This window comes from Botryllus schlosseri, chromosome 4 (genome assembly GCF_051294905.1).
Source record: "Botryllus schlosseri isolate E-star chromosome 4, Bs_hap1, whole genome shotgun sequence".
NCBI lineage: Eukaryota > Metazoa > Chordata > Ascidiacea > Stolidobranchia > Styelidae > Botryllus > Botryllus schlosseri.
The window spans coordinates 8,357,444-8,375,145 of record NC_137239.1 but is presented as its reverse complement, the minus strand read 5'-3'; the positions used below and the strand labels follow the sequence as shown (position 1 = coordinate 8,375,145).

General features: G+C 41.3%; 1 protein-coding gene and 1 non-coding gene across 3 annotated transcripts; one reads left to right on the top strand and one right to left on the bottom strand.

Annotated features, from left to right (window-relative positions):
* Nucleotides 1-1,962: 1,962 nt before the first annotated feature.
* On the bottom strand, nucleotides 1,963-17,134 carry LOC145438039 (uncharacterized). 2 transcript variants are annotated; one of them, XM_080315405.1, is made up of 12 exons: nucleotides 16,841-17,134; nucleotides 15,123-15,230; nucleotides 14,858-15,060; nucleotides 14,084-14,272; nucleotides 13,562-13,677; nucleotides 13,381-13,505; nucleotides 13,240-13,306; nucleotides 11,365-11,769; nucleotides 9,996-10,201; nucleotides 5,604-5,947; nucleotides 4,142-4,718; nucleotides 1,963-2,302 (listed from the first exon to the last, which is right to left on the bottom strand). In XM_080315405.1, exons 1-12 carry the CDS (start codon nucleotides 17,045-17,047, stop codon nucleotides 1,976-1,978), a joined length of 2,874 nt encoding a protein of 957 aa, XP_080171531.1. In that variant the 5' UTR covers nucleotides 17,048-17,134; the 3' UTR covers nucleotides 1,963-1,975. The 2 variants fall into 2 exon arrangements, with proteins under 2 accessions (XP_080171531.1, XP_080171532.1); XM_080315406.1 differs by having other exon boundaries at nucleotides 11,365-11,766.
* On the top strand, nucleotides 12,647-12,782 carry LOC145438399 (U4 spliceosomal RNA). Its single transcript, XR_013914932.1, has one exon. It is a non-coding gene; the product is annotated as a U4 spliceosomal RNA (small nuclear RNA).
* Nucleotides 17,135-17,702: the final 568 nt, after the last annotated feature.

The following is a 17,702-nucleotide window of genomic DNA, read 5'->3' as shown; positions in this document are numbered from 1 at the left end:
CCACCCATTAGGGGTGAAAGCATGGTGTCCTAAATTGTGTGGGCACAGCGAGATTGAACGGCTGACTGCATTTGGTTCACGTCATACTTTCCATTTGTCCAAAGGCAATTTTACGACCATTTTTGACCGGCTTGTCGAGCGCTAAATTTGATAAAACGGGTATCAATAAGAAGCTGCCGCAGTACTGATTATTAAAATATAAACTATATTCTGCTCATGGAACTGGAACCCCCAAAATCAACCACGAATTTTGCGTTGTGATCGAGTTGAACATTGTGACGCAACAAACTCTCTGGCTATCTCTGAGCTGCATAGTCTCGTTTTCCCAGACAGTCTTGTTGCGTCAATGTTCTTAAACAAGCCAACCTTCCCAGGACTCTTCCGTGCGAGTTGGTAATATTAAAGCCACCTGAAGTGACAAAAGTCCCCCGAAAATATATCGGTAGACTGAAGGAGAAATGATAGTCGGGCTACTAAATAGAATGTGTCGAGAGACAACACAGGAAACTCCAGGAAAAGGATCGGGAAGAAAATTCTTTCCGCGATGAGATCGATGGCACTGGCGAAGTGATCGCTTTTCATGATGCATTGATGCCGGTTCGGCCCTCCAAAGATTTTGAAGCTCTGAAAACCTTTTGTGGATGACTGGCAACATTCTTTCCCTCAACGGGTACCGTTGAAGCCGATATTTCCCAGATTCGCTGGGCGAGAAATGAATTTAGGAGAAACTTAGCTGACCTGAGTTTGGAAGCACTGTTACAGTGCAAATGATTTCAGTCTATTCAACAGCTGTAACAATCAGCTGTTGAGCGTGTTTGTAAGGCTTTTCTTTCTTTTTTTGCTTATAGGCACCGATTCCGATGGATACTGAATATTCGGTGGTTTCGTTTGATATTATCAACCTATGAAATCGTTAGGTTTTTTCTTCTTCTTCTTATTGTTTGTTGGCACTGATTTTATGTGGATGCTGCACATTTTGTGGTGTCTTTTGACAAACTAGCCCAAATAAAGCGTTTTTGTGACTAATTCGAGTCCGAAACTATCTATTTAGAGGACGATGCCAAAACTGCCAAAAATAAAAATCGAAAAATGCCAAAAATAAGTTATTTTTGGCAGTTTTGGCATATGCCAAAAATAACACGGCCTGGTTATATTGCTACGCGAGTTACTTAGCAATACTGCCTTGTCGTCTGGTCTAGACGTCTGCGGCGCGGGCAACTCGTTCTATCTGTAGTTGACTGGTGACCGTCATGGACTTGCCTTCTTTACTAATTTCAACCAATTGATACTGTGTGAATTGGATTTGTGCACTCAACTCAAAAAACTGACTCGTGGTAAATCGTATCCTTCAGTTGGAGCAGCGTTTGTCAGATTTTTCTAGCTTGGGGACAGGTGCAATTTCAAAACAAGTTTTTCGGACTGAACTTTTTGCCATTTGCTGGACGATTTTACGCTTGGAGATTTCGGCACAAATTAAACTTATTCCGAGTTCGAGATACATCATTTATCCCAGGTGGTCTTGCGTCCACCTTCAGTTGGTTCACGCCACCTAGTTTGAAAATCACTGATTTAAAATTTCTTCAGACGCATTTCGTCGCGGTTCGATCGTGTCTATTGTACCATTATAATGTACACAGTTATTCAAGGGCATAGCATATCCGGACGAGCAGAATCAGTCAAACTTCAAAGAGAAAGTGTGCGACAGAGCTCGATGTAACCTACATCTACACGTAAATCGACAGTATACTTGTGACGTGAACGACAGGAGAGTACCATTCCGTTATGATGTCGTATAATATCGGCGCAAAAGCAATAATAATCACGGCCTCTCTAAGGAAAAAAAAGGACATATCAAAATCAAGAAAACTTTATAACAAAAAGGACACGGTAGTTTCATCAAACTTCAACATACCCTTCAACATAACCACAAATCTGAGAAATCAAGACAGTATGGCAGTCCTGTATTGTACACAATTTAGCCTTTATTCATTTTTAATACGACAGTTTTTGAATTATATAATCTTTCGGCTGGAATCGCAAGAGCATCGTTCATTCGGCTTGGTGAATTTCGGTCCGGCATGCCGCACGACGGCAGCGGGAGAAAGTGCTTTTTACTTCTCGCTGCATAACGTGCTTGTTTCTTCAATTGCTGTATAGTTTGCATAGTCTGCCTCGGCTGATGTGCCCGCCGATATAGAATTTTGTTTCCCGAAGGAGAGAATACCGTGAATTCGCTGTTCATATCTTTGGTGTACCTTTCCCCTTCCGCGCTTTGTCGGCCTCGCAAACCTATATGATGCATCTGAAAATGTAAACATTGCATAAGTGCTGCGTATAGCCTTTAGTGCACGTCAGATCGCCAAATCTCTAGACTGACACTGATCCACTTTATTCAAAATGGAATCCGACTCCGGCCGTATCAGAAAGAGTACGAATCCGGCTCCGATCTGGATCCAGTCAGAAATAAACAAAATTCCGGTGGATATCCAGTCCATGGATTATCCATGCCCTGCTCTAATTGCCTTCATGCTGTGTCCCATGTAACTCGCTGATATCAATAGATGATATCATCTGATTCATATGGAATATAAGTTAGCTAGATATTTTCACGTGTATACAGCACCCCGTCTATCCCAAAATTGCAACAATTCTTGATTCGGAATCACGAAATGTAAATGACAGTTTCCTTGCATGTATTATATGAATGGCGAAGTCGTCTTACACAGTTTTGAACAGAGTTTAGTTCACTTAAATTCAGAGGTGGTGGTTAGTAACGAAGTACTTCTACTTTTTGAAGTACTTGAAATAGATTTTGCCTGCTCACATTACTTATTAAGTAGTTATGATTTTAGACTACCTCTACTTCTACTTGACAGTTTTCAGTATTTTACGAAAATATAGGCGTAGAATACCTACTTACTTACTTACTTGTAAACCACCACTCCTACTTCTACTTGAGTAAAAATTTCGGCGTTACTACTACTTCTACTTGAGTAGCGACGGTGACTACTTTGACCACCTCTGCTTCAATTGCGGAATAATACATCTGATGTTTCGAAATCGGCTCCATATGAAGAAAACATTTGTGCAAGCATACCCTGACCTGACAAATTAATTTTTGAGGAAGGCATCAGGTGCACCGTTTGCCCCTCCTCTCACCACGTCATTTCCCGTGGCTCATGAACTTCATTTTTTCCAAAGATATCTGCAGACCACGGTCACCCCACGGTCAGCACCGCCATGGCCCATCGGTTTAGTACGTGATAATTCGAAGTAGGTTTCAGCATTGCCGATATAGAAAATCCAGTGTCGCACAAATTGCCTACTTCGTCCCCATGCATTCCATCGATCAATCACGATTGATGCTGCCAAGTTAACTATAACTACGTGGTGTAATATTTGATGGTAACAGAGTTACACGGCATCACTATAATTATAAACAATATTGAAAATTACGGAGGAGTTGCCTATCGCCTTATTGGTCGGGTGCGACATGTCAAGGATTCAAGTAGCAAAGCAATTCGCAACGCAGTGCGAGAGGACATTGCTAGGACAAGCGTCCTACAACTGAATCATAATATTAATCGGATGTTCATATACCCACCATGAAATACGAAAAAAAGTACATAGAATACGGTTCGATCAAAATATCATAGTTTCGTGCCGCCCCGTACTCATTTTACAATACTTTTCGCAAAAATCCAATCGTACTGTACCATACCCATTCCTTACTGCTGACTAAAACGTGGAAACAAGTAGCTTGTACACATTTTTAGACATTTTTGTTGGTTTAGGATGTAATTTGACCCCGGCACTGATACCTAACTATAATTAATTTGGTGTAGACATCACCCGTTTCACCCATTTCAAACTACATTGCTGTACGGCCTGCCTGGAATGGCAACGCTATGTACCGAAAAATCAAGATCGACCTAGCGACCATGCGAATGTTTTAAATCGAGCTCAATACATGATGACGTTGTCGTGGGATATCGAAGATTTGGGATTCAAAAATTACCATCGTACGCGCATATATCTATAAAACCTGGTCAATTAATGCACTCGGGATCGAAGTGACTTGCGTCGCATACTTGTGAAATGCTGAAGTATGCAGCTTTAGTTCTGGATACGATCTACATACCTGATGTCGCGGATCTTCGGCATTAACCCAATACCCGCACCGCATCGACTGGTGCGAATTTCTACCGCTCGATATAAACGTGCTGGCAGGCCTCTCGTGGCGGACCTGGTACTTCAAAAGCTGCTTCACCTCCATATTCTTCTCTCGTCCTTCGTGAGTTCTAGGCCGCAATGCCCATACCTCAGCGGGATTTTCGGAAGGCCTGCTAGGTCTCGGCATGGTATTCGACGACGGAGTGCACGATTGTACAGTGGGTTTCGGTTTGATTGGATCTTCGGGGGCTTCGCTTTTTTCTCGCATTATGTCTCGCGACTTTCGGCGCATTGTGGGCGGCGGAACATTTTTAATTTCGACTAGAGAAGGTCCGTCGGTTTTCTTCGCCTTCTCCAGATTGGTTGACGAGTGCCTTTTTGACTTTTTCGTTTCTTTGATTGGAATCACAGATGGCGTCTTTGATTTGGAGTAGATCGGCGGCGAATGATTGTCGGGTGGAATTTGTCTGGTTTTGCTGGGTGTCGTGAAGGCCCTTTTCGGATAGCACTTCTCCGTCAGGTATTTTTCGTTCCGTTGATGATTCCTGTAATCAGACGATGGTACTGCTTGCAATTCGTAAGATAGGATATAGAAACGACCAAAATTCAGTTATTTGGGTCTTGGAAAATGGCTTGGACAATGTTGATCGTAGCTGGTTGGTCTAAACTAGGGTTGTGTTTAAAACAAATATCAATTTAAAACAAACATGTATACATATAAATGCGTACATATAAATTACGACAGGGTGGACGTTTTATTGGTGCCATGTATGTTGCGATCAGACCCAAAGGTGTCGTCGGAAGCGTTACGCGTTATTATTTCATTCACCACCACCGCACTCCACCTGTTCTTGTGAGAATTAATGGATTTTTCGCAATCGTTCGTGTCAAATCGACTGCGCAGATTTTCGAGACACGACAGTGTATTTCAAAAAATGCAGCCACAGAATTTATTTTGAATGATGAATAATGAACGTCTTCCATTTTCTACATGAATAGTATGATGTGGATTCCAAGAAAGGTCATTTTGTTGCTGTTTATCACTAGCATACCGTTCACATTTGCACAAGGCAGATGACGATTGCACGGTAATCGAGATAAAGGGGTCCGCGAAGACATAACGGTTGAGAACCACTGGCGTAGACAGCAGTACAAATGCAATACAGATACGACGCTTAAAAGAAATAATGCAACCCCATTGGAAATCGCGTGCGTCAGACATGTTTCATTCAGCTGCGTTGCGTACAATTGTTGTCTGATATGCCCGTAAAAACGTAGGATATAACTAGTATCAAAAACACATTCTTCTGATGTATGAGGTTTGGGTCGCGAGTTGCCACCATAACCCGGATTTGGGTCGCGGTCTAAAAACTTAAAGAAACACTACTGTACAGAGCAAGTACACCGATGTAGACCTAATCCAAGCTTACTTGTGTCTGATCTCCCACAGAGCAGTTTGTTGGAGTGTTTTAGAGAATCCCGTTCCGTCATTTCGTATCCTTGGCGCCTTCATTTTCGAAGAGATCGCACACTTCTTGGGTATCGGAATTGCGTTGCACTTTACGTCGACTGCACCGGTCGCGATGTGAACGATATTGACCTTCGCTAATTGGTTGGCTTCGGGGTTCGTTGGCGCGCAATTCGTGTTGTTTTTCTCTCCGTCTTGCTTGATTGAACTCTCGTACATTGTCAGGCTTTTCGGCTGACTGCATCTGGTGTTCTTCTTCGGGTTGAAGTCGGGGGATCTTGGTAACGTGGAGAGTGGATTGCCTTTCTATAAGGACAGTTATATATTTCAAAAATTATGTTGTTTTTCTATTTTGGAATGTCATATAACCGTATTCATCGTTAATACTCATCTAGAAATAGAACCAACGACACGAATTTCTACACAGCTATTAGTAGAAGTAGCACTTTCCAAGACATATCAAAACTTATTCAATTGTAATAAGAAAATGAAGCTGTCAAAAGTAGTCAAGTGACTAAGTTTGAAAACGCATACTTTTAGCAGTCGGTCGGAGGTAGCTGTTTCACCTACTTTCAAAATTGTAAGGTTAGTCTTCGTGAGTAACGAAAACTGATAAAAGACGAAACATGTAATTTTAAAAATTAAATTAAGTTGACGATACACGTAGGATGCAGTGTCCAGTCGCTATAACAATTTCACTCATAAAATCGCTACAGTCATACTATAACCAGACTTCTACAAACAACCTTTTCTAGTTATTAGTTACAACCTATTAGTTGACGGTCAAGTAACTAACGGTTTTTTTGAGTAGATCTAGTTCTAGTAACGGATTTTGAAAATTGAGTAGTTCTAGTTCTAGTTGCGGATATTGAAAAGTGAGTAGTTCTAGCTCTAGTTCTAGTTGTAGATTTTGAAAATTCAGTACTTGTACTTCTGGTTCTAGTTGCATATTTGAACAAATATGAGTCGCCCAGCAACAAGATAACACCTGTCGTCATTTTGCGTGATTCAAGATACCGGTGTTCTGATGAACGATGTTGGTCAGCCGCTATTTGCCACCACTACTACTACTACGCCGCTTACACGGATGAGATGGCTAGGAGGGGCCTAGATAAACCTCTAACACAGTGGTTCTTAACCTTTTTTCCTCCAGCGCCCCCTTTCAAAAATTATCGTGCTTCAGCGCCCCCCAACCTCATATTGTAAGGAATGTAATAAAGACAATGAGTAAGAGGAAGGGCCGTAACAGCACTTCGTCAACCCCCCACAAACGATTGCCTTGCGCACCCATAGCGTGATAAACCAAACTTCTGAGGGCTACGCCCACAAGAGCCCCGTAGCGTGATTTCGATGGGCAGCAAAGTTTGTGTGGCCTGGTCGCCCTAGGTACCAAAATTTTCTATAATGCATGAATGAATAGGTGGTAGTTACATATATAAGCCGCTATAATTTTTTTATCCTCTCAGCCCACGAAATCAGATTTACGAGTAGCGCTAAGTGAGCTGTTGTATGGGTAAATAAAGGGCACGTAATTAATAATTAAACATATTCGGGCGTGCCCGTAGGTACAATTAATTCGTTACCAGGGACGTAACAGCACTTCGTCAGCCCCCCCCCTAAAAAAAACGTTGGTCTTGGGCCCCCATCGTGTGATAAACCAAACTTCCGAGGGGCTTCGCCCCCAGACCCCCGTTCTGCTATCCGCTATTTGATGATACTAGTCTTCTACATTGGGTGTCCATTGTCCATTTAATCAGCCAGCTATGCTCATAGACGCGCGAATGATTGAATTGGTCAACATAATCGGGAATTGCATGTATATTGATATCAATTTTTATGCTCTCTCTTCTCACGTAAACAGATTTACCGGTAGAGCTGATGAGTGATGTGTGATTGAAAAGGTAGGACCTCTCAATAATAATTATTATACATCTTCGGGCGTATACCCGTTGGCAGGAACGAAACGGCACTTCGCCAGGCCCGCCGAAAAATCTTGGGTCTTGGGCTCCCATAGGGTGATAAACCGACCGCCCCCCATCACGTTGTTCGCTTTTGCCACGAAATCAGCTGTACTGTTTAGCGAGCCAGCGCGAAGCGCGAAAACTTACGATAATTCATGATAAAATCGGTCAGTAAGATCGGGAATTGCATATATATTGCTATCAATTCCTTGTCCTCTCTGCTCACGTTACCAGATTTACCGGTAGACCTGAGTCAGGTGCAATGTTTGCTCTAAGGTGTGCACGTGCGCAGTGCTGACACGGTCTCTGCGCACAGAAAATCTACGTTGCGCACAACAAATCCGATGTTATGATCTTTTTTTAGTCGTTACGCACTGTTGTCCAAGGGTCTGCGCAGTGAATTGTTGAGTGTGCGCAGACTCATCAAAACGTAGAGCGAACATTGTGAGGTGTCTTCGAAACTGTAGGGCCCGTACCTAATAATTAAACATATTTGGGCGGGCGAACACATTGGTATGACTTCGCTGCATGATGTTATCTCGTGACCTCCTGTCTGCTATATATCAAAAAATATAGAATCGCCCAACAGGGATATCGCCCAACAGGAATATCTAGTTTTAGATATCCCTGTCGCCCAATCGTACTAAACTAAAAGACGCACATGATTTCAAATTGGTATTTCTTCACTGGCATATATTTTTCCCCGCCAGATGGGATTCCTCTTCCGGGTTCAGATTGCCAAGACAGGAACATTCGGTGCCAGTTATTTAGGCGCCCATGGACAATTAAACCTAGATGTCTTTTGTAGGCTATATATAACGAAGTTTTCGGTGTTAATTTGCTCTGAATACTCATTAAGGATATGTCCTACCACCACATCATCTACTGCGAAGCCATTTTGCTCCAGCGCCCCCCATACCGCCCCCCTGAGCCCAGCGCCCCCCATTTTGCCCCCTGAGCGTTTTCGCACCCTTCAAAGTCGCCAGCGCCCCCTGGGGGGCGCTGGAGGCAAGGTTAAGAACCACTGCTCTAACACTTGGTAGGAATTCTGGAGTCGACCTTGGTCGGACTCGAACCCGCAACCCCATTGGTGTTTCAGCTGTGGATTTAAAAGTCGTTGGTTCTAGTTCTAGTTGCCAATTCTGAAAAGTGAGTAGTTCTAGTTAAAGCTCTAGTTGCGGATTTTGAAAAGTGAGTAGTTGTAGTTCTAGTTGCTAGTTTTCAAAAAGTGAGTAGTTCTAGTTTTAGTTTCAGTTGCGAGTTTCAGTACTTTAGAACTTACGAAATCCGAAATGCAAAGAGTAAGTAGACTTGTCTTGCCTGAAAAACTGTTAGACAGAAAAGAAAGTAGGCTATACAAACAGGAACCGCTTCATTAAGTACTGCATGTAGGCAAACTGTCCTTCAGTAATCTAAAAAAGGAAAGGTACTTCGTATTGACCACCTGGAATTACCGCCTGGAGCCATTGATTGTTGGTACTACCTAAATGTTGCCATGACAGAATATGTGGAAAATGCGGTATCTTCAGATAAAGAAGTCTGACAACATTTCTAATATTACTTTACAGCAGTGGTTGCTGCAAACCGACCCACATTTCGTCGTTCTCGAAGCAATGTCTCTCGGTTACGGCTTTCAAGTTAAAGTCAAAACGAATAAGAAAACATGTTCACATAAGCCTACCCATTAAGGTACAAATGACAATAATATTTTGATTGCACTTGTCGTTGAATAGGAATTGAAAGGGGACAACCTAAAGTTTTCGTGAAATCAATGTTTCCAAAAACTGGACGTTCCGTAAATCGATGAACTGTACTTCTTTTGCAAAACGATTACTTGATCTAATGGCTTCGAAATCGATTGACTTCCCGCCTATATTGGTCCGCAACAAATCCTGAGAAGTACTGTTCAAGTGTAAGATGAATTCCAGACAATGTGATCATGATTTGCGACACGATTTCTTGTTTATGAGTTGAGTTGAAACGGATCAAAGCATTTATCCAGACATAGCAAGCCAATTAACAAGTGGACATTACCCTATTCATTGAAAATGCCATGATTTGTTTCATGGACATGGTCAGATGTGCTTATTTATCAGCCTGTTGAAAAAGTTGTACCGCTTTTTTTAAGTCGCATTATGCTATTCTATATGCCCCATCTTCAATTTTATACAACGTTCTTCCAAAATCCCAGTAAGACCCGCGATACACCTGAGAATCTGTTGCGGCATACAGTTTGGGGGTCACGGATTTACAGTGTTGTCTACTGAAATAAATTCGGATCTTCCTGATTACTAAATTACTGGTTTAATATGTGAAGCTCCGCACACACACGGCTTTAACATAGGCCTACTGTGAGAAACCGTAATCATATCTAACTACAATCTACCTCTCACCCTCTTTATCTTTTGATTTTCGTTGCCGCCCTTGTGGCTGATAAGACCCACCATTTGATCAATTCGTATATTCACGACGTTAGGAGAGGCCATCTCTCGTTTTCGTTCGGCCAGCACCGGCGTATCCTCGCGCTTATAACATGCCCCGTCCGGTCCTTCGACGACTTTGCACCCTTCATGGATCGTTTGCAGTTTTGGTGCTTTGCCTGAAATATTATTGATCAGATAGCGGAATGAACGATGTGCAAAGGAGAGCTTTCTATTCGCACAGTAATATTTTAACCCAAGGTCAAAAGTACTGTAAATTATGCATGCATTATACTACATGGTGTGATTTGTGTATGTGTAACACTCGAAATTGTTTGTTTTGCACATGAGCCATTGAACTCACTGGCGCTCTTGGTCTCAGTTGTATTTTCCCTCAAATGGGTTACTGAATTACGCGATTCAACGAGTTATGTGAACCTTGTCTGATCTAGGCATTATTACGATGTAATGTGGCAATAATGTGTTGATTGTATTGCTATTGCATTTGGATATAGGATTAACTAAGGAATTGACTGATGTCCGACTGTTGCGACTGCCACCTTATAAATCGGCGTGGAATTTGTTAAGCCAATGAATTACTTCCCTATCTGTAGGATAAATTTCATAGTGTAAATCATTTTGGGCGGGCTAAGTCTTTCACCTCCTGGTGAAGTCTGTATCTATATCGAGGTTGAAGATTAAATTTGTGACATTTCAGCAACTGGTTGTATCACTGATTACCAGACTGTCTGTTGCCACACATCAGTGCGCCGTCAGATTATTAACATCAGGCCGCAATTTTTTTTTTTTTGGTAATTTCGAAAAAGAAAAATTCATATATATTTTTAAATGAGGCATGCATGGTACGATATGCGACTTGAAAGCGCTCTTACTACTTCATAGCTGATAAATAGGACGATTTATTTTTGACCGAAAAATGCAAGATTTTGACCTACTTGCGATACCAGTGAATGGAATTATCCTCAGTGGCTTTGCGATGCACCTAATATCGCGGAAAATCGTTATGACACATTATGAATATAGGCTACACTCTATTTTGTAAATCCGCCTCTATATGCAAGGATTATGATCCGTGATCTGTCGTGCGGAGGCTGCGTGAAAGCAGTTTTGAATGCCAGTAAATGGATGGTATATAAATTTCGTGCATTAACTGTTGAAATTTTAGATGTTTTTTTCTCTAGCATCGGATGACGTGTTTAATGAATATGCCTGCCAATTAAAAAAAAAGTCCTGTTGAAAACAAAGACCTCGCATTCAACATCTGCGTTTTAAATTGATATGGTAATATTAAACACAACCCTAAAATCCTACCACAAAGTACCTTCCGCGTGTTCTGGCGAAGATGAATCGTTTGTGACATGGTCCCCGAAAGCAGTTTTCGCTTTTACTTGCTTCTTCAATGCTAATAGCCCTCCTTCGGCTAGTTCCGCCAAATTTTTCATTCTAGCTTCCAGGTGTTCCGTTGTAGCTTTGAAATAATACGCCATACCCGGTTTTTCGCCAGCGTTGTGATTGGTGTCTCCGGCCACGGGTTTCTCCGAATCCGAATTGGGTTTGGGGTTGGGCTGGACTTGCTGTTTGCATTGCTTTGGTTCTCTGTGTACGCGTTTTGCGCGGCTTTGGCTGCGGCGTTGAGTTGTCGTATTGGAAGTCCTGCTCGCTTTACTTGTCTTCATTTGGCTGCAGATATATTTGGCTACTGCATTCGGATCGCTCATCAATTCTGCTATGAAAATCGTGATTTAAAATGATCCGTACCATACCAGGATATTTTCAAACGCTGTGTCCACTCAAAAATTTTGTAATTCGACGTTGTTACATCGTCTGTGTTCAATTTGTCACAATGGAATTGCGACGTGGTGGCCGTGACTCAAGGGAATTTACTGGGTGGAGCACAGTCGGATATACGACACGCATAGTTGTTTTTGGAATTCCGGGAACCACATGCCAAAACTGCCGAAGATAAAATTCTGAATAGGCCCGAAATATAACTTTTTCAAAAAGCAAAATTTTATGAATATTTTTTAATAAAAAGGTGACCAAGAATTGAAAGTATAGTTTATATGAAGCGACAGAGAGGATGTATAAAGCAGAATTCTGAAACTGGGGTCTCACTTATGATAATTTTTTTAAATAACCTAGAAAATTCGTCGAGTAACCGATCGAAGAGCAGCCTACTTATCAGTTATCATATTTTCTCAAAACGACGAGCGCACTCTATGTTGTTTGTAATGAACACCCACCTTAACAAATCCAATATCAATACACTATAGACCAGCAAATCTTGTAATACTTAAGCACCTCGCTCTTATCAAGTGGCATCAGATCAAGCATAACGATTTTTAATACCGATTGTGATATCTTATTGTCTCGATATCTGTGCGAAATATAATTATTATGTATACACCAAAGATTCCGCCGACTCTTTTCGGGCAAAAGAATTCAAGACTCCACTTCATATTTTGGTCTCTATGGCACAGCGGGGCCATGTAATCCAATTATATCGCTTACATTCTGAAAAGCGGGATAGGCCAAATTAAAATGATCACCATAATAAGTATTATTGCCATCAGATACACTCAAGAGAAAACTCAGCGTACGTTATCCTTGTGCAGCGGCAGTACCACAATCAGTGATCGTCTCGTGAGATGTGGTTATTGCTAGTTGAAAACTATTACCAATACCCCGCCAAGTCGGCCTGGCGGTCGGCGCGGCAATTTCTGTCAGAACCCGAGAGTTCTTCATCAATGATACCGATCGCCTGCCTCCTACTCTGTATGTGAAATGGGTTTTACGCGAGAGAGTACTGAATTCAGCGTAGAAACTTGAATACGCGTACTAGCTTTAACGGGCCCATGAAAGAACACTGAAAATCTTAGGGTTTGAAGCTATATGTCGAGTAATTACATCAGGATTTATGGCCAATCTGTGGATTGCTCAATCCAGCGATCAGGAAGTAGGGTATTAGTAATCAGCAAATTTTGGAGTCCGTTATTTTTATTGCAGGTGGATAGTATCACTCACGAGGCGGTTGGTTCCAGCAATTTTCGAATAACCAGCGACCGAAGCGAACAGGGATAGGATAATGTACCAATGTTGTTGCGAACAACTGGTAACCATAGCAGGAAATAAGCCACAGCTAAAGTTGTACCCGGTCTATAGCATGTTATAAGAGAGATGATCCTAAACAACGTACCGTGATTCAGAACATTCGATTGTGACTCCGCTCGACTGACTGCAGCCTTTTCGTCTGCTCTTGGAACCTGCCGAATGCAAAAATAATTACGTGTGATCCGGTCCTCCTTGCGGATGATTTTGCCAGTTGACGCTACATTACTTTTACCACCAGCGGGCAATCGGGGTGTTTCGTTTGGGTTATCCAAGGGTGATTTATGACCTCATCGATCGTATAACGCCGCTGCGGTTTTATCCTTAGCAAACCTCTTATTAGATCTTTACACTCTGAAAAGAGAATATAAATGTTACCGTTTGCGATAACTGCTAACTTGAATATTCACCTGGAGTTAAAGATGTGCGGAAATATACCGGCTTCTTCATAGCTTCCAGGACGGCTTTAGCGTCTGACTCCTTGAACGGTAGACCACCGTTCACCATCGCAAACAGTACGACGCCTCTTGAAGAAATTAAGTATATGAAATTTCAAGTAAGTTGAGCGTATGCTTTATGCTCAGCTTTCTGACAGTACTTTCGAAGTTCTCGTTAAAATCTTTATAACACGCATATATCTAGCATATTGGGATTTTCTGTGCCTGGAAGTCCCATGCCGATAGACAGCAGTTTAATTTAACTGACGAATCTTACCCCGAATTTCAGTGTTCCCATCCTTTCCATGTTACTTAACTTACTGATTACTACATACTTTCATTATTATCAATACTGTTATTGCGGATACTGGAACTTATTGCCGATTTGCGGCTTTGTGCTCCATGTTCTGTTTGTAAAATGTGAACGGACAAAATTGTGTGGGTAGACAAGAGTTAGTGAGTTCCTACCAGATGCATGAATGATATTGCTCTTACAAACTCCATAAATCTGCCATTCTTCCGTCGTATCTCTGTTGTCTTAGAATCTCTGGCGATGCGTACGCGTAGCTGCCGCAGTGTGTCTTCAACAAATCCACCGAGTCGTTCGTGTCGATGGCGAAACCGAAGTCGCACAGTTTTATCACATAATCGCTCGTTAGTAAAATATTTTCGCACTTCAGGTCCCTGCGCAGAAGTACAAACTACATTGGTAACGATGCTATTAGTATTTTAGGATACATGTCTCCAATCTAGAGTTTAATACTGTATACATAACGTAGGCTACATATATTAAATCGCAAAGTATTTTTGCTGAAGAGTGCCAGCTCGAAAAGTTTTCATACTGGATAGCTTTACATAATAAATACAATATTAAAATGTACATGCAACTAATAGTATATTACACCAATCCAAATTATATTGCCGTTTGTATGTTCAAGGCTATGTGAACATGGCTTTTTTGTCTTGACTGAATTTAAAAGCTGAAGTTATGACAGTCTGCCTGGAAGCGATGGCGATATGCGGGTATATTGTCCACGACATAATGTCGTTTCCGTTGTATATTATCGTATAAACAAGCAATCAATCACATCAACATGAGTAATAAGTTTTTTCTGAGCATCTTTTCTTCGCTTGTAAGTGTGAAGCGAACGTTTTATAGTTTTACTGGTGTGCCACAAGCTTAACAAAGTTTGCAACCACCGTGTGTCAGGCACGTTCAGTGTTACCAAAATTTGAATGTTCCATTTGATATTCCATTCGTTCAGTTACCTATGAGCGATTCCTCGTCTATGAATAAATCTGAGTCCGGAGGCCACTCCCTTGAATAAAACCCTGGCGCTTTCTTCCGGAACGCTGTGGCCGGAATTCTTTGCGCAGCATCGGTTGATGTGAGATAGCAGGTCACCGGCGGATGCGAGTTCCAACACCAAGTATACTCTCTTCACGGTGGCGAACATATCAAAGAGCTGCAGCTGAGAAACAAGTACGCCTGTCTCTGTGCACATAAGGACATTTCGGCTGAAGTTAACCTTACCACGTTGATGTGTTTGTAGCTTTTGTTCATAGTGGCGATCTCTCGTGGGAGAAACTTGGAAATGTATACCTTCGGAGCGGAGTCTATGTTGATGATCTTTATTGCCACCTAGTGACAGCAAAATGTATTATAATATACTGGTTTTCTTAGGAGTGCGCGGTTACATATTGAATGAAAGGGTTTATCTTCTCGTGCGCTTATTAAGCCACCAGAAGTAAAGGTTTTGTCTACCTGTACTACGAATTTATGTGGCTATGGTTTTTGACTATACTCATACTCCGTCGCAGTTTATTTTGCAAAACATTTGCTTTTAGGACATTGGGTCATTTAAGATAGAGATGGTTTGAGTGTAGTTTTATGATAGGTTTTCGTCGCATTTGTGAGTGCAATTGTCATAACCACAGGGCGAAACTTGTATGATGGTATCTGAATTTATTTTCGACAATTCAGAATTTTGTAGGGACATTCAATTCAATTCAATTTATTGTTAAAAATTTCATCATTTCAATATACCACAAGACTGCGATGCATTGAAAGATTGGAAGGTGTCGAAACGACTTGGAGTAGTCTTCGAAATCAGACACCCACCTGGCCTAGGCGATGTAAAAAAGGAGGCATGCACACTGAATGAAAAGTAAAAGAATACAATTTAAAAGGACAGGTGACAAAAAAGTGGCATGTATCAGAAATCGAGATCGATATTTTAGGACGTGGTCTGGAAAACTGGAGGACAAACTAGTATTAGCTATTTAGCAATTGTCGCGAAGATGTACGCTACAATTTCGAAAATTACAACTTTCGATCGACGATGGTACTGAAAGTAAAATCTACTTTTTGAGAGTACCTATGTACTTGAGTAGGCCTACTGTAAAAATCTTCAATGTCCTAGTTTTAGCACAGGGGTGGGCAAACTAAGGCCCGTAACACCGTTTTGTGCGGCCCGCGAAAGCCTGAAGAAACGTTTTAAGATCACGTATCACGAGTGTGATTTTAAATTAGCACTTCCACCAAGTTCGTTGCAAAAACCGATTCGCGTGTGTGTTAGGTATAGATTCCTCCTCGATATGCGTAGAAGTATTTTATATTTGTATTATCTATATATTTTAGAAGCTTATTTAATGGTAAAATGGTTATGATGCTGTCACTGTCAGCATTGTGTGTCCTGGCCTAAAATCGAAAGTAGAATCAGCAAATCTATGAACAGATCGTTGCTCGCTGATTCAAATTTCCACCCTCTTCTAAGAATCGGCACAACCGACTTTCACCCGAATTTTGACGGATTGATCTTTGAGGACAACCAGCATAAAAATGTGTTAATGATTCTGACGCGTGAGCGTTATCATCAAATCAATGTTTGATTTGTTTAAAATATACATATTATCTCAATTTTTCTTAGGTCACTACATAATTAAATAAAAAGATCGCGCTTTAGCTAATAATCTCAATTTTATGTAGTGCTGCCCGCGAATGGATTCAGATATTGAAAGCGGCCAGCGGGCTAAAAAGTTTGCCCAACCCTTTTTAGCAAGTCTGAAATCGGTACTTCTTTCTATAATTGATGGACTTGTACTTCTACCTGATTACCAACAATGGCTACTTTATTAGCGACCGATCGGCCTTACCATGCAGCGAATATTAAGACAGTAAGAAAACTCCGGGGTTTGCAGTTAGCATACAAGAAGCTGTTAAAAGCTACTGTAACAAGAAAACGTGTTTACCTTAATTTCTTTGCCTCCCAGGTTGATAGCGTTACGCAATTTTGTATTTGTTCTTATTTTCGATTCCGTCGGGTGCCCCAAAAACACGTTGGCATACGCCCCTTGGCCTAAAAACTTTCCGGTGAGAATATACCCATATCGCTTGCATTCTTGAGTTTCCAGCTTTAAATCTAATAACGTTTTAGAGACGGCGGGCGATGACGACATCACAGTCTGATTTTCATTCAGAATGCAATACGATACAATATGCAATAGCGCCGTTTCCCGGCGTCGAAATACCAATCAAAATACATTAATATAATTCGGCAATGTTTGGTATTGCTCTTTGTTACGTCATAGTGCAAAACGTACAAACTCTGCGTTGGATATAAAAACCAGCGCTTCTTCGCGGTAATTTTGGCATTGTAATACGTATTTTTGGTGTGACTTTTACAATTTATGTGGAAAATAAATCGATAGGTAAAGTCATCTCGGATTCAGAATCTGAAATTAGAGAACGCGCTTATATGTCCGGTTCTAGCCCATAGTATTTTGCATTGCTTCACCATTTTAAGGTTAATTAATTCGTAATCATATCCTTTACAACATATATTGCCTTTTTCATTCAGTGTAGGCCTACATGTCTCTTCTTTACATGGTCTAGGCCAATGTTAGTGTTTGATTTCACAGATTATGCTCGAAGTCGTTTCGAAACCTTCCTATCGTTTCATTATGTCGCAATCGTGTGACATTTTATAGGATAAAATTATTTACAATAAACTCCATTGAACTCAAGGTTCTTTAATCACAACGGATTTGATATTCGAAGGCCAGTGTAACACAAAACGACAGTTTGCGCTATTTTGTAACGATCTGGTTCCGG